The 22,532-nt window shown below is 40.0% G+C and overlaps 1 protein-coding gene across 1 annotated transcript in view; it reads left to right on the top strand.

The window, feature by feature from the left end:
* CDK19 (cyclin dependent kinase 19) overlaps positions 1-19,159 on the top strand; it is a 127,858-nt gene extending 108,699 nt beyond the window's left edge. The window contains exons 9-13 of the mRNA XM_071548908.1: positions 833-905; positions 4,636-4,733; positions 6,596-6,674; positions 10,530-10,778; positions 14,640-19,159. Of these exons, the coding sequence (XP_071405009.1) occupies positions 833-905; positions 4,636-4,733; positions 6,596-6,674; positions 10,530-10,778; positions 14,640-14,771 (631 nt within the window). The 3' untranslated portion in view covers positions 14,772-19,159. The remainder of the gene's footprint in view (positions 1-832; positions 906-4,635; positions 4,734-6,595; positions 6,675-10,529; positions 10,779-14,639) is intronic.
* The last annotated feature ends 3,373 nt before the right edge of the window (positions 19,160-22,532 follow it).

The raw sequence follows: 22,532 nt of genomic DNA, 5'->3' as shown, positions 1-22,532 counted from the left end.
ATAGTGGACAGAAATTTCTGTGGAAGGTAACGTGTTCAGTAGGTTGTGATGCAAAGCCTGGCTGGGATCTAATAATTTTCCACTTTTGCTGTTTCCTGGTGCTTTGGCTAAATTAGTCAAGTGGTGGTGATAGAGCAGAACTTATAAGGAGCCAAACAGACTGTTGTAAGAGTCTGGTAGAGAATGTGGATTTGGGACTTTTGTGTTTTGTTTTCAGCTCTGCCATGGATTCATTACACTGTCTTTAGACAAGACCTCAAGCTTATCTGTGCATGAAGCTTCTTTCTTTTTCTTTTGAAAATGGCTATAGATAACCTCTGGAGCTCTAAATTAAAGCCAAGGGCATGGGTAGTAAATATTGGGGGCATCTTTGAGCTTTGGAGCTGTAATGACTCTATGATTTGCTGCAGGTGGGGGGTCATGGAGGCGTAGTGGTAACCTTCAGTGCTCTGCCAGTTTGTAACTGGAAACAACCTAATAGCTTAGATGTTGAGTGCTGTCACAAAGGACTAAACACTTTGTGGGGCACAGTTGCTTTAGGAAACTGGAGTATAAACTCTGTCATATATCTGTATCAACAGCTTATCCATATACTATAAAAGTTGCATGTTTCATGGAAATAGTCTTTTCCCAGTTGATAACCACTCCTATTGGTGAAAAGCACACATAGCTTGCAACTGCTAGATAAATATTTCATATGTCTTCTGATAGCAGTTCTTTTTGGAGTTAACTAATTGACAGCTGTTGAATGTTCTTGTGATCACTTGATAGAATTCCATGTTTTTAATGCAGTATTATTTCAGACATGTCTTTCTTTAACTGTATTTTTCAGATATGCCAATAGTAGCCTCATAAAGTACATGGAGAAACACAAAGTCAAGCCTGACAGCAAAGTTTTTCTTTTGGTAGGTGCAACTTGAAAATTGCTGTGATGACAAGAATGAAATACATTTCTAATGGTAATATCTGTGTCTGTTCTTCTATCTCCCTCTAATGAACACCAATGTTAAAGAAGCTATTTATCACTAACTGGCCATTTTTTGTGATGTGTTTTTATGTACATTTATGCTGAGAGTTTGCTCAAACTGCTAGTATTGAAGAGCTGAGAATCTTCTGTAACTAAGATTTGCAGGCAATTGTATATTCAGCCTTTACCTTTAGGTCTGTTGTGCAATTTAGAGCATGAATATATGTCTTGATTCTATGTTATTTCAGAGAGCTAGAGAGCTCCCAAAAGCTCAAGAGTTTTGTGAAGAAAGGGAAGAGGAAAGGGGGAATTTAAGTCCTGTAGTAATTTGTTTTTCTTTTTCTTCCCTCTGGCAATAGTCCACCACTGTTCTGTGGGTGATTCCAAACAAAGTCCCTAAACATTCACTTGCTGGTTACCTAATTGAGTCATCCACTGTAGGCCAGTACAGGGTTGCTCTGTGTAATACAACATCATTCCTGGATGCCTCTGTGATGACTTAGTGCTGTCTAAATTTAGGACTGAAGTTCAAAGTGACTTTGAACAGGGAGCTTCTGTAATAAGGCTTAGTGCAGCTTGAGTTCCAGTGGTCTGTTTTTAGTTACGGATTCAGCATAGCAGTCATCTCTGTAGGTCCTGGCAAAGATTTGCTCTTTGACTTGTTAGTAGCTGCTGGGTGATGATACAAATAGCTGTGGAAACAGAATAGGTTAGTCCCAAGTGGATGGAAGGGAAGCGTTCCCATAAGAAATGTGAGACTTGAAGAAAAAGTAATTAAAATTTCTTAAATTCAACTTAATGAGTACACATTGGAATCAACTGGAATATTTTGCTGTTCTTTCTGAATATCATGAAGAAGATTTAGTTTGCTAATCAAGGTAGTTCTGTTAGATTTTTCTCACAGTTCTTAACTGGGGATGAATAAGGGTAGTTTAATGATGAGCCAGAGAGATGGAGGCTGATCTCAAGGAGGCCAGTCTCCCAGAGATCTGCATAAGAATCCTCAGGAATATGGACAACCTTCTTGATACCTCATTGCTGTACTGAGGAGGTTCATGCACCTAAAAATTGCCACAGCAATGCTACAGCAAAGAGGCTCAGTACATACCTTATCTGTCAGAGATCCTAAAATACAGCTGGTCTTGAAGGAAAGGTGTGCTTTGCTCTCCCAAATCAAGAGATAAGAAATGTATCTGCTAATGAGCTGGGAGGTACATGTATTTTGAAGCAGACTCCCTAAAACTCCTTGGCAATCCAAGGCAGTTATTTTTTGAGGCAACCTCCATCCTGCAAGGTGACCTCAGAAGACATCTGCTTTGTAGCAGTCATTGATCAAGACTTTGTGCTAATGAGCACAGGAAGTGTGGTGTGTGGAGAACAGATGGCATCAAGTAAACCAGTGAAGGGCAGCAAGTAACTCTTGACAAAAGAGAATTATGTTATGCTGTTCTGCTGATTGACATTGAGTGATAATATGAAGGGCAGAATGTTTTCCATTCAGGAAGAGGCATCCATTCTTGTGGTCCTGCAAAAGTTACAAGCATAGTATTTATATTTATAGCTGTCATGTCAGGCCAGTGGAGCCTGAGAGTGAGTGATCTTGAGACCTGCTGAGAAGTATGAGCCTTTTGATGAAGTCTAGTCTCATGGGTTTGCTATGTTGTGTTAGCAACTACTACTGTGAAAACAAATTGTCTCCGGATATTTTTTATTCATTTTCCCAGAAGCAAGAGAAGCTACAGACAAACAGACTTTTTAAAAGAAATTTGGTTCACAACAGTATGACTGATAGGCAGGTTATCTCACTTGGAATGATGTTGTGGTATCACTTGGAATGAGCAAACTGATTGTATCCTTAGGGGTGAAGGGGGAATCCTAAGGGAACGAGTAGATCACTAAAAGGTCCAAGAAATCTTTAGGTCTTCTGCTGTGGTACATTAGCCTTATCTTTGAGTGACAGAGAATATAGGTCATGTTTGGAGGCAGTTTGTGATACCATATGACAGAAAACTGGATGAGGTTTCTCTTGAGTCGTACCACATCAGCCAGGTCTGAGGAAGCAGTCCAGGGAGCAGAGGCTGATGCCCTTACTCTTCTGTCAGTGATGACATCTGTCACCAAAAACCATCAATGGCCTTATACAGAATATGTGTATTTGTCCCTGCAGTCACTGTGGAGGAACTGGGCAGAAGAAATGTGTCAGAAACTGCTATAACTCACAAAAATTTTGTGTGTAGGGAGTGGTGATGATTTGAAGTAAAGACACTGAGTACCCAAATTGTGGTCTGTACTGTATGGTGTGAGGTCATTGTGTAGAGAGCACATTAGAAGTTCGATTTGTTAAGACACACAGGAAACATAGGGTTAGGAGTTACCTGACCACACAAAGGTACAGTAAGGACTATCTTGAGGTGTATCTCTAGGCAAGCAGCAGAAATCAATTCAGGAGCTGGTTGCAAATGAATTGATAGGTGAAGAGACAGCCCAAATGGCTCTTTGTTGTGTTGTCGGTCTGTTGTGGTCCATGGCCCATAAAGTGTGTGAATGAGATGTGGGAGGAAAGTGGCAAAAGTAGAGAATTTTATGAGACTGTATCTATTGGTATAATTAACTATAACTATTGAGAAAAGAAATACAGGGAATCATCTTGCTTGAGGAGGCTGGGCACTCTTACTGATGCTGCTTACTGTAGCAAATATATTGAATATTGAATTGTATATCAGGTTTTTAATTTATTGGAACAAAAAGCCCCAAATACTCATGCTAAAATCACATTCTTTTGCTAAATATACAGGCAGTTTTTGCTGGAGGTCCAAAAGAGTTTGAGCTATGATGTCCTTTGCAGAAGGAGTTTTATTTTTATTATTGGCTTGAATTAAGAGAGTGTTGTATGAGAACAGGATACTGTATAATGTAATTTGAGCACCCAAATTTCCTACTGTGAGTTTATCAGAATGTGATAAATAAGTAACTATTTAAAAAGGTGTGATATTCCTATAATTGCTGTTTATATTAGTAATATATTGTAGCCTTCTTTTGTAGCCTGCTGCAATCAAAAGCATTCTAGCAATTAAATTCATGCTTATTTTCTTCCTACCAAGGAAGAAAGTTACTAGGAAGGGTCTCCTCCTCCTCTTTCCCATTTTGGTACCAATTAGAGTGGATTTGGGAGCTTCATAAGTTGCAGAATGCTCTGACTCTGAGATGTTGCCAGTGCAAGAAATGAAGATTTATTTTTATCATCCCTAAAGCGATATGGAGAGTCCTGGTCATGTTCAGTCTGTTCTGATGCTTTTTATTTTGTATCAAGAGTACAGAACAGTATAAAAGCTATACCTGTGCCACAACAAAAAGCCATTATTTAGAAATGATGCTTTATGAACCCGTACTAGCTGACTTTATCATTGCTTTAGCACAGTGGTTCAGCCTTTGCAATTAATATTGCCTGATACACCTGTTTATTACATGACATGTACTTCATAGCCATCGTACTGTGATGAATGTGCATTGTAGTTCTTGGGAACTTCACTGAACAAGCAATGCTAACTTAAGCTTGTCTGGACAAGCTAAAAATAATTTAGCAATCCACAATCCAAGACATGCAAGTCATAGTTTGAAAAATGATAGTTTGATAAGCTTTTTGCTATTTTTAATGTTATGCTTTGCAGCTTCAGAAGCTTCTTACTATGGACCCTACAAAGAGAATTACCTCAGAGCAGGCTTTGCAGGACCCCTACTTTCAAGAGGATCCTCTGCCTACATCAGAGTATGTATTCCCTCTTCTGTGCACATCAGGGGTGTCTTTTTTTCTGCTATATGCTAATCCTTGAAATGACATGGCAGCTGAAAAATTCAGATATCTACCAGTGTCCACAAGTAGTGGACATGCTCAGCAGAAATTACACTGGTGGTACTGAAGTGTCTGTATGTACTGGTGCCAGAACCAAGTGGTCATAAAAAATAACCCAGTACCGCACAGGTGTTGTAATTCTGAGTGTGCTACCAAAACAAATCATAGAATCAATTGGGTTGCAAAAGACCTCCGAGATCATCAAGTCCAACCCTTGGTCCAACTCCAGTCCATTTACTAGATCATGGCACTCAGTGCCATATCCAATCTCCGTTAAAAAATCTCCAGGGATGGGGAATCCAACACCTCTCTGGGCAGCCCATTCCAATGCCTGATTACTCTCTCTGGAAAGAATTTTTTTCTGATCTCCAACTTAAATTTCCCCTGGTAGAGCTTGAGCCCGTGCCCCCTTGTCCTACTGTTGGTTGCATGAGAAAAGAGACCAACCCCCACCTGTCTAGAACTTCCCTTCAGGCAGTTATAGAATCATGAGGTCACCTCTAAGCCTCCTCTTCTCCAGACTACACAACTTCAATATTATTGCAGTATTTAGAGAATTAATCTGTGCCCTCTTATGTTCTGCCTTACACAGCCTCACAGAGCCCTGTTTTCCATTGCCTGGTTTGATTGTACCTCTCCGTAGGATTAGGACAGTTCTCTGACCTGCAACCCCTTCCCATGCCCTCTTGCACAGGATAACAGTATGTGAAGAGTGAAGAGATAAATGGCTGCCTAAAATCCTACAAATCCCTTATTCAGAAGGCTTGAGAGTACAGATTTTATATCTCTGTGTATTTGATTGTAATGAAAAATTTCAAATTATATATTCATTTCCCACTGGCAGACTTCCAGCTTCTCTTCCCAGTTTTCAGAAGCATGGTGGTGCATAGCGTAAGAACTGGATGCAGGGAGACTTCCACCTTTGCTTTTATTCTTTCCTCAGCTAGCAGGCAACAGTAAAAGGAGAGAACAGTCACTGGAGTGCAAACGGAATCTAGACTAGTTGGGGTTTTTTTTCATTTCTTTCTCTGTTTGGAAAAAACAAACGCTACTTAGCAGCTAGATTATGAACTGTTTACACCCTTTTAAAAATTGTCACATTGATTGTACTCTGAATGTTGGCACCAGAAATCTAAGAAATTGATACTGGGCAAGATCTACCAGTAATTTTCTGTTTAGTGTTTATTTGATGCTATCCTAGGTAGAGTTATAGCTCCCCATGGATTACAGGATAGCATTGTGATAAAGTCTCTGCCATAAACATTAAAGAATGTTCCAAATTCCATTGTCCAGATGAACTTAAAAGGTATCTTTTGTCTCCCTAAACAAGACCTGAGAAGCTCATTAAAAGTAACTGCAGTTGTGATTGGCAAATATGTTTAAGCCTGTTGTAAGCCAAGGCAGGTTCATGAGACACTAATGCTCTTTGGATCAGGCCCTTTATTCAGTGAGCCATGCATGTTCTAACTGGGTGCTGTGGAATCTCTGACAGTATGTTTGTTCATTTTACCATCTGGATCAACAAGTGGTCGTTCTGGCATTCAGGCATGTTCAACCATGCCATGATTTCTCAACAATGGCCTGGTGCCAACAACAAAGAGATCTGACATTATGATCAGCACCTATCTTGAGTGCTCACACTGCCATTCACTTGTGGAAACAGGACACATGAAATACAAGAAATTAAGTGGTTATATGCACTTGTTTTTAACATGGTGTTAAGTAAATGTATGCCATATGTACATATTGTGGAGTGTTTACTGTTTGCTGTGTTTCAGTGTGTTTGCTGGCTGTCAGATTCCATATCCTAAAAGAGAATTCCTCAATGAAGATGAACCTGAAGAGAAAGGGGATAAGGTATAATAAACTTTTTTTTTTTTGAATACAGTAAGGAAGCATCATGGTGCTACCAAACAAAAATGAATGAAACATGAAGTTAACAAAAACTGTTTCCAAGGCAAGGCTCTCTTAAAACTGCTTTTCAGATGTTGAAAAGTACCAGGTGACTCTGGGGTGTCTAAGGTGGTATCACCACCATGGTTTGCCCTGATCAGTGAGGAAATGAACTGTATGGGTTGTTCTGTCAGCAGTAGCCTCTGCTTGCAGCTGCTGTCCTTCCAAGAGAACCTTGCTACCTCCTCCAGCATCACAGGATGAAAATACATTGTGAGCACATGAAAAGAATGGCATGTTCATTGTATGACTGGCACACATCCAGCCATTTGAATGTGGATGGCTGCTGGGGGCTCAAATAAATAGTGGCAGCCTGCTCCTGGCGCTACATCAGAACATTTCACCCATCTGCACACAGTTTCCTGATCATGTTTTAAGGGCCCTCAGACAAAGGAGTAATAAGGTCTGTGAACTGTTTTGGTAGTGACAATCTGCTCTGAATATTCTCTTTCTCATAGCCCCATAGACATGGGCGAGAACTTGTTTATGTGCACAGTAAATTTTGGTGTGTTTGCAACACAATCGGATCTGTTTGGTGTGTGTAGCTCAGCTGTGCTATGTGACCACAGTGATTGTCCCATCATGATGTGAAGGCTGGACAATGGTGCTATAGTGTAGGGAATAGTATGTTATTTTCATTTAACAATGTATGACACACCAGCAGTAATGTATAGCTAATAAAATGTGAAGGGAACAGTCCTGAACTGTAATTATCTGAGCACTGTGTTAGAAGGATTGTTAATCTTTTGGAGAACCATTTTACTACATGCATCTTCTGTTTTCAGCTTTCTGCCTAATGTGGCAAACAAGCAGAGTTTAAACTTTGTTTTCAGAACTGATATTGTAGGTTCTTCTGTACTGAGAACAAGTGATTTTTGTGTCCAGATAATTTTTTCAAAAAGCGGAAACAGATTCCTAAGCAAAAATAAAATGAAAGTCACTATAGTGATTTGATTGTAATGCAGTTACTAGTTTTGCTTCAACTCTGACAGCTTATTCAGAAGAAACCTTATGAATTAAAATGACTGACTTTTTGTACTTTCAAGTCAGTCTACTTTAAAGTAAGTATTTTTTTCCTGTGAGTGTTATGAGGGGTGATGTCAGTTGCATGTTTATATTCAAAGTAGTCAATATATAAATGGTCTTTGAGTTTGTTGAGGACAGTCATGTATTTATGCACACTCCAAATTAAACCTTTTTCAGACCATTGAGGTAATGTAAATCACACATTACTTACTGAGTGTGTTCCCACTGTGTAGAAAATGTGGAGGTAAAGGATATTCTGAAAGTTGAATATGTGCCATGTTTTGTTGCTTTATGATGTTATTGCAAACGCAAGGGGTTTTTTGTTTTGTTTCTGCTTTGTTTTTAAAACCAGAAATATCTGTATAGTCCTTTGGAAACCTGGAGAAGTTCTCTGTGTTTGTTTATTTGGAACTTGCATTTGAATTGAATGACATTTCACATAAGCATCCGTTCTTTGAGAGTTTGTAAAACAAAGGTCAAAGATTCTCTTCTCATTCGAATTCTTAGGCAAGTTTCTGCTAGGTTGGTTTTCTAGGTAGGACTGAAATTTCATTTTGGCAATTTGTGCCTGAGAGGTGACATGTGCCATGTGTTAACTGTACACCTCTTACAAGTTTATCCATTTAGGAACCCCCATGAACCAGACTGACCCAAGGACAGTGTCTTTGCTGGTGTGAGCCATTTTGTGCACTAAGGTGCTGCAGCTCCACCTCAGCTGGAGTCTGACAGAGCAGGTCTCAGTCTCTGCCCAAGCAGCAGCAGGAGTAGTTCCACAGGAAGAGCAAGCTCAGGCTAGTCAAGTAAATTTTGTGCTAAAATTCAAAGCACAAAATTTTGGGACCTACAACAGACTCTTGTCTTTAATTATGAGTGTTTGTGAATTATTTATTTACACATAACAAAATCACAGTTTTTCAGGTCACACAGTAGCACCCACCTTAGCTTGTATCCAAATACCCCTATGAAAACACAAATTTCAGAATTCTAGTACAAATACTGCCTTAGTTCCTGTTTTTTGTTTGTATAAGTGAAGCCCAGACAATGATGAAAAGATGAATTGCATCTTAATATTTTTTACAAGCCAGTTTGATTAACTTTTTAAATAATTGAAGTCTAAATTTCATGGGATATAGAATCTGACTGAGATGGGATTTGAGGACTACAGGCAGAAAGATACATTATTAGTTTTGCTAAATGTGAAATGGAATTGCAAGCCACCTTGAAGTCCTTGAAGATGCAAGGCTTTGTAATCTTAAATCAATACATCATTGCAAATTTCATCTGAATGTATCTTCGGAGACTATTGTGGAGAATGGCATAGATACAGATCTTTTATGTCCTTTTTCTGAGGTAATTAAGTACCTCTTCGTGATTGTGGGCATTAAGAACTTTCTGCAACTGGTTGTAATGATTTCTGGGAAACTAGTAAAGTGAGGTATTATAAAAGAACCTTCCTTCCACTTCCCTAGTAACTCTTGAGTCTGTAGCTGTCTGAAGACAGAAGAGTACAATGTCTTTTGCTCCTGTGTTCTCCTTTACCCTTTTCTCCCTTTCATGACACTTTTCTCTGTCTCTCTTCCTGCTAGGTCCCAGTGTTGTCTTCATTATCTGGCTTTCTTCCCTTTGCTAGTCTTCTGATTCTTCTTTCAGCTGTTTCCTCCTGTTTTGTCTTCAACTATTTGTCTCTGGTCAATTTTCACTTTTGTGCTATTAGTCAGATTTTCTGACCCTAAGCCTTGTGCACCACACTGGACTTTATTCCCCATGTAGCATTCCTTACAGGGCATTCCTTAAAAGCATGGGAGACCAAAACAGTAATGAAACCTGTTTCTGCTTTTGCCAGAATTTCCTTGCAACTTGGAAGAAATTTTATCATTTCTCTGGTCTCAATTTGCTTGCTTTTCTGGCAGTAATGCTTCTTTGGGTTGTTGTGATGTATATGTGTATGTATGGCCAGACTGTGCGAACACAGATTTGGGCAGGGCTCTCCCCACATGGGTGTGCCCTTCCAGCCTGCACAGTGGATTTTTTAGGTGAGGCACAGTGTGCGCAGAATTGGCCCCACCATTTAAGTCCTGAGGTCCATTTGCCACGGCTGAGGGAGCTTGGACGGTGACAGTGAAGTCCTCAGGACTAGAACATACAGCCCCCAGTATTGCCAGGAGGGCTCCCATCCAAGAACTAACCAGGGCTGACCCTGCTTGGCTTCTGAGATCTGATGGGATCAGATGTCAGAGTGGCATTTAACTGCCTTAATGTTATGATGTAAAAGTTTGAAAAATAATTTTGATTCTGAGTGAACAAGGCTGTTGAAGCATCCTGAATAATCTACTGTGGTTCCCGAGGACTTCCATGTCACTGTCCAAGCTCGCTCGGCCATGGCAGATGGACCTCAGGACTTAAACGGTGGGGCCAGTTCTGCGCACGCTGTGCCTCACCTAAAAAATCCACTGCGCAGGCTGGAAGGGCACACCCACGTGGGGAGAGCCCTGCCCAAATCTTCCTTTGCGAAGTCTGGCCATACATACATATATACTGTGGTTCACCCTGTCTGCCACTGAGCACTAGTGAAATTTGGGGAGTTTTGATTTAGTTAGTTAGGCGATTACTGCTTCATAAATTGTTCCTTCTGTCCTCCTCTCATCTTCTTGGTGATGCCGGGGTTGGCAACCCCATAAAGCTGACAACCAAATGTCAGAGTGAGTGACCATGTTGTGTGTGTTCTTCCCTCAGAACCAGCAGCAGCAGAACCAGCATCAGCAGCAGACGGCAGCGCAGCAGCCCCCGCAGGCGGCACCGCAGCCACCGCAGCCACAGCAGCAGAACAGCGCGCAGACCAACGGGACGGGTGCGGGCACGGGAGGTGCGGGGCTGCAGCACAGCCAGGATTCCAGCCTCAACCAGGTGCCTCCCAACAAGAAACCACGCATAGGGCCTTCAGGCACTAACTCAGGCGGGCCTGTCATGCCTTCAGATTATCAGGTACCTCTGGACATTTTGCTGCTTCTTTGCTGTTAGGGCCAAACCAGTGTTTTCCCCCTTCCCCGCTGCAAGAACACACCATGTTTTAATGAATTTTTTGTGTAACCTGAGCAGGCACACTGTGGTATATTAAACTCTTTGGTTTAAGTTAAAAGGTTTTGTTCAGCAATTAGTGATTTTCAATAGAATACCAATTTGAGTTGTATCTACTGCACCCTGTAAAGTGTTGAGGACTAGTCCACGTCAGGAGAGCACTTATGTATGTATGGCCAAACTTGGCAAACGCAGATTTGGGCAGGGCCCTCCCCACGTGGGTGTGCCCTTCCAGCCTGCACAGTGGATTTTTTAGGTCAGGCACAGCGTGCACAGAACTGGCCCCACCTTTTAAGTCCTGAGGTCCATCTGCCACGGCCGAGAGAGCTTGGACAGTGACAGGGAGGTCCTCGGGACTGTCACAGCACCCGATACTAACCCGGGCTGACCCTGCTGAGCATCCGAGATGTGACGGGATGGGATGGCAGGGAGGCATTGAACTGCCAGGGGACGGTCCCACTGAGACTGGAACTCAGGTCCTTGGGATTCAGAGTCCAGAGTGCTCTCCTTTACACCACAGGACCGCCCTAGGAGAGAACTTAGACATTTGCTTAACTTCATGTTTGAGGGTAGTCTTACTGAAAGCTGCATTTCATCAGGTTCAGGGTACTCAAGTCTTGGCAATATTAAATCCTGTGTGAGGAGCAGATCTGAGAAGATTCTGAGAAGCAGAAGCAAAGTTAGACCTAGGCTCTCCCATTGCATTCCTTCAATGCTTCATTTTACCTCATATTTTCGCTTGTATGAAGTGGTTCTGTAGTTTATTCTGCTGTCTTTCTAAGTCTACTTGTAATGGTAAAGGAAAAACGCATGCTAGCACAGGAGTGATATTTCCGTTCTTCCGTGTGATTCATGCTGAAGTAGGGCACAAAGTCATGCATTGTTTCTAGTGGGACCAAAACTGAATAGATTTCCTATTTTCCGGTCCAGTAGCATTCATAAGTAAAAGAAATATCACTGAATTATTTTTGGATTTTCTTATTTGTCTTCACTTACTAGAATTATATTTCCCACTGAAAAAGTGGCTTAAGCTAAACATAGAAAGCACTGAACTCTACCAGGATCTTCAGTACTTCTGAGTTTGTGCCTGATGGAACAGTAATAAGTTGAAAGCAGAATAAGAAAAAAGTAGATATTAAAGGTAGATTTTAAATACTGGAGACTGCTGTTAGCCTCTGAGAGGATCCCACCTTGAAGAACCGTGTTTTCAGGCTGCTTTAAACTTAAGAGTAAGTAGCTTCTAAAGCACCAGACTCTGGAGTTGCCTTGACTTAGCTCTCCAGACCATCTCCATTTCTGTTTGACTCTTTTAATTACAAGTGATCATGAAAGCATTGAGGGCAATTTAAAAGTAAAGACAACTATGTTTCTTTTTTGAAAAGTTCCAGACAGGCTTGAGGCCTGGAGAGATCACTGAGCTGTCTGACTACACAGTATTTATGGCTGCTCTGGTTTGGTCTGTACTTTGAGGACTGGTGTGCTGCATTTGATGATATCCATTATAGAATTCTTACCCAGCTCTCAGTTGTTGGCAAAATTCCCCCTTAGAAGTTGCTAGCAGTCTAAATATTTTTTCCAGATTTTTTTACCCTCTATGATGCTTTCCTTCTAAATTTTAACAGCACAGGCATCAAAATCATGATCTGTATGTTTCCTTTTCATTAGTCACTAAATTGTATGGTCTGATTATCCATTTTTACACTTGTATTTGGCTTTCTGCCTTTAATTTCTAGCTGACTGTCTTCTGTTCTAAAAAGGAATGTCTGCAATTTGTTTAAGTCTGACTTTGTTAAAAACAAATTCTTTTATGTGGAACAAAAATAAGCATGGGCAAGTTCATGCATTCTTGTAGTCTTATGGAATTAATTTTGCTCCACTATATCTTATTCAGAAGTAGGAAGAAGTTTCCCTTTGCTTTGAGTTTCATTTAGCTTGTGATCTAAAGTTTCCATTGAAGCCTTCTTGTAGTTCACCAACCTCAATATATGTTGCTTCCACAAATGACAGTGCAAATTCCTTGTTGAATTTTACTGAGCATTCCTTATGTGACCTTGGGTATTTTGCTTAGCATGGTCATCTGGTGCTTTTCATGCAGAATGAGTACATATAAAGTTACAGCATTTATAACAATTCTTTTTTTTTATTAGAAGTTGAAAAAACGTTCAGAATTTTGAGAAAAAATTCAGATTTCAGACACTCTGTTGGCAACCTAACAAAGGAAGCCAAGAATAATCTGGTTATTAACAGCATACTTGTTACTGGGAGACATCTCTTCCAAAGCCAGTGTGCTGAGCTGTTGTCTCCAAAACTGACCCTTACGAACAAGTGAAGTTCCTCAGTACAACTATTAGTTATACTGATATTATATCGAGATACAGAGGTCTGTGTTACCTCTCTCTCTTTAGCCTCACTGTGCTTCACCTTGAAAGGAACCTTCATATTCCTATGCTAAACAAAACACAGAAAACATTATTTGATGTTTTGAGAATTAAGTGTGATTTACAATTTATGTAAAATTAAAATTATAAAGCTATGTACAGAAGCAAAGGGCAGAACTGTTTTAGACTGCTGAACTTTAGGACCCTGCTCTTTCATCATCCAGCTGAAAAGTTGTTAGGAGACTTTCACAGCTTTCCTGATTGGAGTTCAGTGGTTAGATGAGACCACTGACTGGGGTATTGCCTTCACTGGGCAGATTCTTGTTCCCTGGAGGATGTGGTGTTCTTACAGACCCAGTGTCTCCATGGGATTTCCATTTGGAACTCAAGCTTCTCCAGAGGCTTTCTGGAACTCATAATCTTGGTATTTAATCATAATTTAAATTCTTAACACTTTTCCTTGATGATTGCTTTTGGCCACAGGCTTGTTGTTGACCCTTGGACAGAGCCAAGTAGAACCACCAACTAGATAGTGAACGGAACTCTATTGAACAGCTGAACCCTTGGTTATCTTGTCTGGAAACAACTGTGTTTTGACTGCAAATAGTTTTGGGAGGTTTTTTTGTAGACTCTTCTTCCTGTGGATTGAGGTGGGGTTTACCTTGCTGGAGAATCTCCTATACATTGAGCAGTACTTTTCATGCCAAGTGATTTTGCAACTTGCATTATTGGGCCGTTCATTATTAGTTCTGGACAGGGAACGGATGTGGTAATGCAAGGGCAAGTTCAGCAGTCTGCAGGTCACAAACATACACATGTCCAGCTTTAAGCAGTTGTCCTTGTTGCCAGTAGATAAGACAGCAGGTTAAAAGACTCACCTAAAATCAAATTATTTTCTCTTACTGGACAATTTTTCATTTAGATAAATTGAGTAACTCTTAGGTTGTGGTTGTCTTTTTCTCAGAGAAGAGTAAGGTGTTTCTCTATACCTTTAGTATTACCTATCCTGAGAAGGCTGTTTGTGACCTTAGCAGTTTGATTTTGCATCAATAGCAATTCTAATAAAGATAGACATTATTTTAAGGAACAGATGAATTTTGGAAGCAAGTTTGCTCTCATGTCTTGTGTATTTTACCTTCAGAAAATGGGTGTGTACATGTTGTCCTTCTGGGTGTCTGCTAATATCTTGAGTATTTTGCATGCTGTGTTAAGGCTGATTGCAGAACAGAGTGATTCCTTATTTTACAGGACCCTAACTAGTAGCACTCTTTAGCCAGGTTCTGCAACAATTATGTTTTAATGAGCTTGAGAGAGGTGAAAAGCTTCCTAAGCTACATAGTCCTAACAGCCTGGTTGTCATCCCCCTGATCCCTCTCTGTTTTTCCTGCAGCACTCCAGCTCACGCCTGAGTTACCAAAGCAACATTCAGGGATCTTCTCAGTCCCAGAGTACAATGGGCTATTCCACGTCGTCTCAGCAGAGCTCTCAGTATCACCAATCTCATCAGTCTCACAGGTACTGAGAGGCCTGACAGGCTGCGCTCAAAAAGGAATGGACTGAAAGCCAGAAGACTCCAGCAATATGAAGTTCATAATGATGAGAAGACCAAAAATACAAACTATAATGCAGAATTGAAATTCATGATGACAAAAGGAAAACTTCGCTCCCCGAAGACTTCCCCCACCCAATCCCTTTATTGCCATAAAGGAGATTCTTGTGAAGTTTTCCTTCCTCTCTGCCCTTGCATGTGCTCCATTGTGGTTACTCTAATGAACCCTTCTGATCTGAACCCAGCACTTAACTTCTTAAACCTTTGGAATTTTGAAGGATTCCTGGTGCACCTTCTTTATGCTGTAGTGATTGCCATAATTCTCTTTTCAATCTCTTTAATGGGATTTTAAAGTTTTAAAATCTGGAACTCCCAGGCTGTCAAGCTTGTATATATAGTTAGTTTTATACTAGGCAAACCAGTTTAGCTATACAGGTATATTGCACCTTTTTAAAGCACTATGTTATTTTCACAGGATATTACTGTTTTGCTCATGGATGTCAAGAACAGCAAAATTTTATTGTTCCAGAGTATTTTGCTATTCTGTTTTTATTAGTCTAGTTTTCAGGCAAAGTTAAAAATAAAAACATTTAAAAATTAATAAGATTAAAAAAGGAAAAAAGAAAAAACCACCCAAGTCTCTGCAGCGACAAATATGCTTCATGCTACTGGACTGAACGCCAAACAGAAGATTGCTGATATTTCTTAACTCATTCACATTGAATTCTTGAAATCACAGTGATCATGCTCTGGCTAATTTTAAATTAAGCATTATTTTAAATGAAACCAGAACAGTCGACTGCATAAAAAGGAGATGCTTTCAGGATCTGTTGGAACAGAAGAATGGATTGTCTTCCCAGGCTGGACACCAAAAGAGTCAGGAAAATGTACTTACTGCCCTCAAGTCTCAGTAGGAATGTGGATGATGGGCTTGTTTTTCTGTTAAGCAGCTGATTAATGTATGTGAGAGTTCTATAAATTTAGCTTTCTTTTGCATTCCTGAGTCAGTTCTCAAAATTTAAAGGTGACAAATACTAAGGCTTGCAAATACAAATACATTTAATCATTTTATGTTAGAATTAATAATTAAGAGAAATTGTTATGCAGTTTGAAAAGCATGTTGAAAATGGTTTCTTTTCATGTTTATAGTGCATATTCTATGTCCCTCACATTGCTGTGATTAACCAGATTAGTTACACCAGATGCGCTTGATTGCACTGAAATGTTTCTTTTTCCCTAGAGCAAACATGTTTTGATTGTGCCTAAGGACTATAAGTGCATGGGTAGCTGGCAGAAAATCCCCAGTAATTAAGCAAGAGTTCAGAAGCATAATCAGAGGATTATTGTCCAACTTCTGGAACCACAGTTATTCAGAAAGACACAACATGTAATTTGGGACAGCTTCATTTTTCCTTCAGCCTTCAGAAATAAGGCTGATTCTTGTTGCCTGGAAAAGTGCTTTTAAAAAGCTACTGGCAATGTAACACCAGTAAGCTTCTACAACTGGTGTCCAGAGAAGAGGCCAAGAGAGAGGAGTTTATTTATAAATGGTTAATGTTACAGGTTTTTATGCTGCAGTGTGTTTTCTTCTGCCCTGTGTCCGCACAAAAGAATTGTACACCCACACACATTCCCATTGAAATTGTGATCAGATGTAGCAAGAAGAAGGGCAGGCACGGATCTCTTCTCTGTGATAACCAGTGACAGGACTCCAGGGAATGGCCTAAGTTGTATCAGGGGAGGTTTAGGTTGGATATTAGAAAAGGTTCTTCGCCCAGAGTGTGATTGGGCACTGGAACAGGCTCCCCAGGGCAGTGGTCACAGCACCAAGCCTGAGAGTGTTCCAGAAGCATCTGGATAATACTCTCAGGCACATGGTGTGACTCTTAGGAATAGTCCTGTGCAGGGTTAAGGGTTGAACTCTGTAATCCTTGTGGGTCCCTTCCAACTCAGCATATTCTGTGATCCTGTGAGTAAATCTGTTTGCTCTGAGGATAATGCTTTTCATCACAGATTGTCACATATATGTTTCTACTGGATTTGATCTCCCAATCACTTTTAGTGCCCTCTTCCTCCTCAGACTCGTGCTGTTTTCATGCCTTTTGTGAGCAGTTGGCTTGCTTTGGCCATACCTACCATCATGTGGTTTTGACAACACCCAGCTACTCTGGAAAAGCAACTAAAACCTGCTTTTGTCATCAAATGGATAAGAGGATTCTGAAAAATGAAATGTAGCAATTGAAAGGAAAACATTATTTCTGGGAAAAAATATTCTCCCAAAGGATACTTTCAGTGTATAACCCTTGAAATGCTCTGTTTTATACATACCCTAGTAGCCTGTTTGAAAGAACAGATTTTAATTGTTCCCTTATTTCTTTGAGTCTGGGACTGCTTTCCTGTCTCACCCCTGCTGATGTTAGGATGAGGTACTTTTGAGCTAATGGATATTTGACCAATGCCATAAAGTATCATTTTATACTTTTGTAATTTGAATGTCACATTTCTGGAAATTAACCTTTGGCAGGGTAATTTTTTGTCCCCTCCTCCTGTTTGTTTCATCCTTCTCTCAAAATTATTTTGTCTTTTCTACTACAGATAGGTAAGATTTCTTCTCCCTACTGTGACCTGCAGCTGATGATCAAAATTCATACAAGATCAGGAGGTGGCAGGGAACTGTATGGTTAACTAAGGTGGGCTCTAGTGCCAATAAAGCAAAATCATGGTGTAGGTTAGTCTGTATACAGAGTGTGAAACTTCACAGCAATGTAAGGTGCTTTGAGTGAACTTCCAGCTTCTAGAGTGACTGCCATGACCTCTCTCTAAGCTGCACTGGTGTTCTGCCTTGGTGAGGTCTGGTAGGCAACCATGTGCTGCTCTTCTCTCTAGCTTTTGTGTGCACTCATGAAGCCAAGCTGACTTCCACTGTTACTCCAGTCTCACCACTGGCAGGAGAGTGAATAAAAGCCACAGTGCTGGCTGCAAAACGTAAGCTCTGCACGCTCTTGTAGTTCCTTCCTGGTGGTGAAACAATTCTCTTTTTCTTGAAGCTTGATGCATACTACCAGTATGTGGCAGTCACAGTGGAAGAAGCCTTGCTGTCTAGGGGTCATCCCATGAGGTGAAAAACGCTCTGCTTTCAGAAGTGAATCGTGCAGTTTGTCATGGGAAACAGGGCCATGTCATCTTTATGTTATTTTTTGCTTGTGCAGTTTCATATTACTCATAGCTGTCTCTGCCCATAACCTTTAGACCCTCACTCAAGTGTCACACCTGCACCACGAGATGCAGTTGACATGGGCAGAGCTGTGTTCTCCATCCTGATAGGTGAGCGGGCTGCTGGGTACAGCTTTTCCCATTGTGGCTCAGAGGAAACAAACACGGGGGGAATGAACAGGATGAGCAGCCTGGTCCATGTTGGTGAAGTTTATGTAGCACGAACTGCACAATGAAGGAAAAATGTAGTGAAAGCTGCGAGTCCTGCACTGTATCTGTGACACTGTATGTGGAGAGGGGGAGGGAAGAGCATTCATAGTGGGAGGGGTGGTGGGAAGCTAGAAGTGTTCAAATATGTATAATATTTTATATAAACGTGATAAGCTTAGTTCCCCTTCATAATCTTCAGGAATGGTACTTTAACACCATTAAGCAAAGAATTGTTTTAGGATTAAATAAATGTATTGTACATAAGGCCATACGTAATCTTCTAAAAATGTCGCCAGACAGGAGCGATGTGTATTACTATATGAAAAAAGTCCTTAATGCACTGTTATCTCCTAAATATTTAGTAGTAAATTAATGCTATTTAATTTTTTTAAAAATTTGTCTTGTGTAGACACTAAAAAGTATTACACAAAATCTGGGCAGAACATGTCCTTTTTAACAGCAATTTAAAGAACTTTTTATATATGTAAGGTAGTAACTTTTCAAATTGTTCTAGTTGTATATTCCTATGTTTACTATTTGTGGAAGTGTGCCTGTCTCTATTCAGTTATTTTTTTCCTGATAATTTCATGCACGCATCTTTCATTTTTGTAGTTTCCATTAGAAATTATTGTGTATGCGCCTCATGCTGCCACAAAACTTTGCCACTCTAGATCTGTGGTGGCCACATTCAGCACTGCCCATGCCAATGGGCTGGCAAAAACTCAAAGCAAAATACTTGTTTCTCATTCTAGAGTTGAGAGTTTACTGCTTTTTAAGTTGTCCTAATGTCACTCTTGAAATGACTGTTAAAACTAAGCTATGAGTTCATTGCATTTATTTTATATTCTTGGTTGTAATGAAATGGAATTGACTTTGCTTCTGTGTGAATTTTTTAATAAAATAATATACATTTGTAATAATAATAAAAAGTTCAAATCAAATAAGCGTGCAGAAGAGTTTTTGTAAACATCATCTTTGGCTACCAAGAGGGAAAATACAGCCTACGAAATTGCAGTTGTAATTGTATTCAGGATGTTTATGATATCATACACCACACAAAACAAAGCTTGCAAAACCTCAGAGTTGAAATTACAGCTTTTAAATGTCCGTGAGGATATTGAAGGGTATGTGTCTATCAAAATAGAAAGACTTATGGAAAGCAGAATCGATGGAGTGGTTCTCTTAGGTTTTGCTCTCTGCTAACAAATATTCTGGCATGCCACAGTGATACCACTTGTTGAGATTCATTATTACTTGTGTGACATTGCTATAGAAATCTATGTATCTTATGAAAAACGCTGGTTTACAGCATTCTGAAGATAAATGCTCTCCTACTTTTTTCTGCTACTGAACCTTGGAGCGTTTTGACTGTTTCAGGTGACAACATGGAAAACTTGAGCTAGAGTGCATTGGTGGGTTTTCAGAGAGAGGTTTTATGTGCTTTGCTAGTCTGTTTCTGTTTCATCTAACATTTGTTCCATGCATGGATAGCTAACTCCTCCCAAAATTCCCACTTGTTTTCTTCCTAACAGTTGCACAGGTAAGAATGGTTGGGATTTACTTGCACTACCAGTTGTGTTAAGAGGCCTTGGTTTCTGATACCAGGGTGAGAATAGGAGTGGCCTTTTGCAAAAAAACTTAGTCTGCCTTTCTGACACCTCAGGATGAAGAGCTGTTGCTTCAGTCTCAGTGCAATTGAGCATCCTCAGCTCTATAACCCTCATAGTTTCTGGTCCTGTTTGTTCATAAGAGATTGTGCTTAGTCAACAGCTTTTACTTGGATGTTCTTAAAATGTCCTATGTTGGCTCTGTCTTCATTCTTCTATAGCATAGCTGTCTCTTTTTTCTACTTGGTCATGCAATTTACAGTCTAATCCAGCCTCATCATAGTGATCTACATTACAATGTACTCCCTTTTTCTATGCTTGACAGCTAAACAGCTTAGATTTCACAGCCATTGAGAAAGTTGCAGAGTAGGTTGCTTGTATTAGTTTCTTGCTTTGACTTGTTGCTTTCTGCTTTGTGTTACTGCCCTGGCTCTGCCATCTCTGTTGCACTACTTGGAAAGCTTCTCTCTTCACTTGCACATCACTGCCAAAGCCTGCTGTTACACCATCCCTCTTACTCAAAGAAGTGATAGAAGTTATCTCCTGGTATGATTGTGCCACCAGGTCACTCTCTACACCCCCCATTTTAGATTCCTAAATAAGCATTTTTAGTCTCTGTTTCTGATTGCCCATTGTTCGTGAAGAACTGTTGTATAAATTTCAGGAAAATTCCCTCCTAAGTGTCTTTTGCATCCCTTATTAAAACTTTGGCTTTGATGTCTATACAAGTTTAGTATTTTAAACTACTGGTGTGCAATGAATCATCCCTGTTGTGTTAAAGAAAACTGTCCCAGTGTTTCATTATGACCCCCAGTCTGTCTGCGTGCACCTGCCACATCCCTGCACGTCCCTTGCAATCTCTCTGTGACAAGAACAAGTCATTTTGTTCTGATACTGTAGCTTCATAACTGGGGCTTGCAGCACTCTGTAATACCGTGAGGTGTTGCTGCTGGACAATACACAGAAGTAGTTTCTCACTTTCCCTTGTGCTGTTTCAAAATAAAAAGCATCCTATTGGTGCCAAATACTGATTTTGTCTGTCTAATCACAGAACCTGAGCAAGCATTGTTCCAATAGCCAGCAAAGGTAATGATGGTTGGCATGTATTGTTTTTTTAACAGGTAGGTCTTGCTGGTTTTTACCCAGAGAGCTTCATGTCTGTGTTCATGATCACAGAAAAGAACCAGAAGCTTTGGCTTATTTTGGTGGTTTTATAGTAATGTAGAAAAACATCATTGCATAATTGCTACAGTGATTTTTTTGCATTTGCAAGAAATATTTATTAGAGCAACAGTTGATCAGGTAGATTAAAACCACCAAGGTTATGAAAGATGTGTGTACAGTCATAGCTGAGCTGCTGAAATGGCTGGGGGAGTACCACAGTTGTTATGTAACAGAGATCCAAGTTAATCCAGAGTAGGTGTTTAAAAAAATAATATTGTTATTGTTACTACTATCATAAAGTAATACTAGCCTGCCTTTTATATAATATGCTTGCTTTAGAATACTCCTATAAGATCAGGTTTTCCAGCTTTGTGTATCAACAAACTGGTAAATGTAGGGACTGTAACAGACCATTTCTGTGATTATTTTGTTGTGTGTTCAAGGGTATGTAACTTTTGTGTGTACTTGGCATGCATTGACTACATGGCTGAAGGAAAGACTAAGCAATACATTCCTTTAGCTAAAATACCTTTTGATGATGTTCAGGATGAAGCTGTATGAAACCTCCAGCTGGTATTTGAAAGAGAGAATGGAGTTTTGCTTTGCTTCCACTAGCAGGAAATGTTATAACTAAATTAGTAAAGGAGAATCCATACATTTTAAAGTAAGAAATTTTTTAAAAATCAGGTATTTGCTACTGAGTCTTGGATATGATGTGGTAGCCAGCAATAATGCATTTTATGTTATTTCCCTTCCAGAACACATCACGTTTTAAGTGATAAAAAATGAGTATATGAAGTACAGAAGAAAGGAATTCTTCACACCTATCAGCAGCAGACAAAATTTAAATTATGATCAGATCATTGTTCAGATGTTCTTTCCATGGCCTGCATTTGAGCCTACACTGTTAAGATACTTCCCTATATCCACAAACAGGAATTGCTTGCAATGTTAGGGGGGAAGAAATAGGAGTGTGAGTGTGTGGACTTTTGATTTTGTAACAAAGTTTTAATGCTACCAAGTTTAGGTGTCTGAAGATCTGAAGATCTCCAAATCACAATGAACTTTTAAATACTTTCAAATACATATTTTTAACATTTGCGTTTCTACCCTTATCTGGGCACCAGGGCACAGCTCTGCTCTGGAAACCTGACCTCTAATTCTGCATGCTTGACCTGGTCAGGGACACGGTTGTCAGTTTGGAGTCTTGCAGTTTACACAAGTGGACACTGAACTTTAACCTGGCAGCTGAGGTCACACAGGTCTATGGAAAAGCAATCAGCTTTTAAAGAAAACATCCTTCCTTAGCTGAAAGGTGAGCCAGAGAACTGCAAAATTAAAGACTTAAAGTCTCACTGCAGAAGGCTCCCTTGGTCCCCTAGTTTAACAGACAGTGCTGTGAGATGATTGTAAATTGTCAGATCATATTATTGCTAGAATGTTCAGTTCTAAAACATCTGTTGTCGGGCTTGCCATTTTCTAATATGATGTGGTTTGCAAAAGTATAATTATGATTTTCTGTTTTCAGTCTATTTTAATT

The sequence above is a fragment of the Pithys albifrons genome, chromosome 2 (genome assembly GCF_047495875.1).
Source record: "Pithys albifrons albifrons isolate INPA30051 chromosome 2, PitAlb_v1, whole genome shotgun sequence".
NCBI lineage: Eukaryota > Metazoa > Chordata > Aves > Passeriformes > Thamnophilidae > Pithys > Pithys albifrons.
The sequence above is the reverse complement of the archived record's forward strand: the minus strand, read 5'-3'. Positions and strand labels throughout refer to the sequence as shown.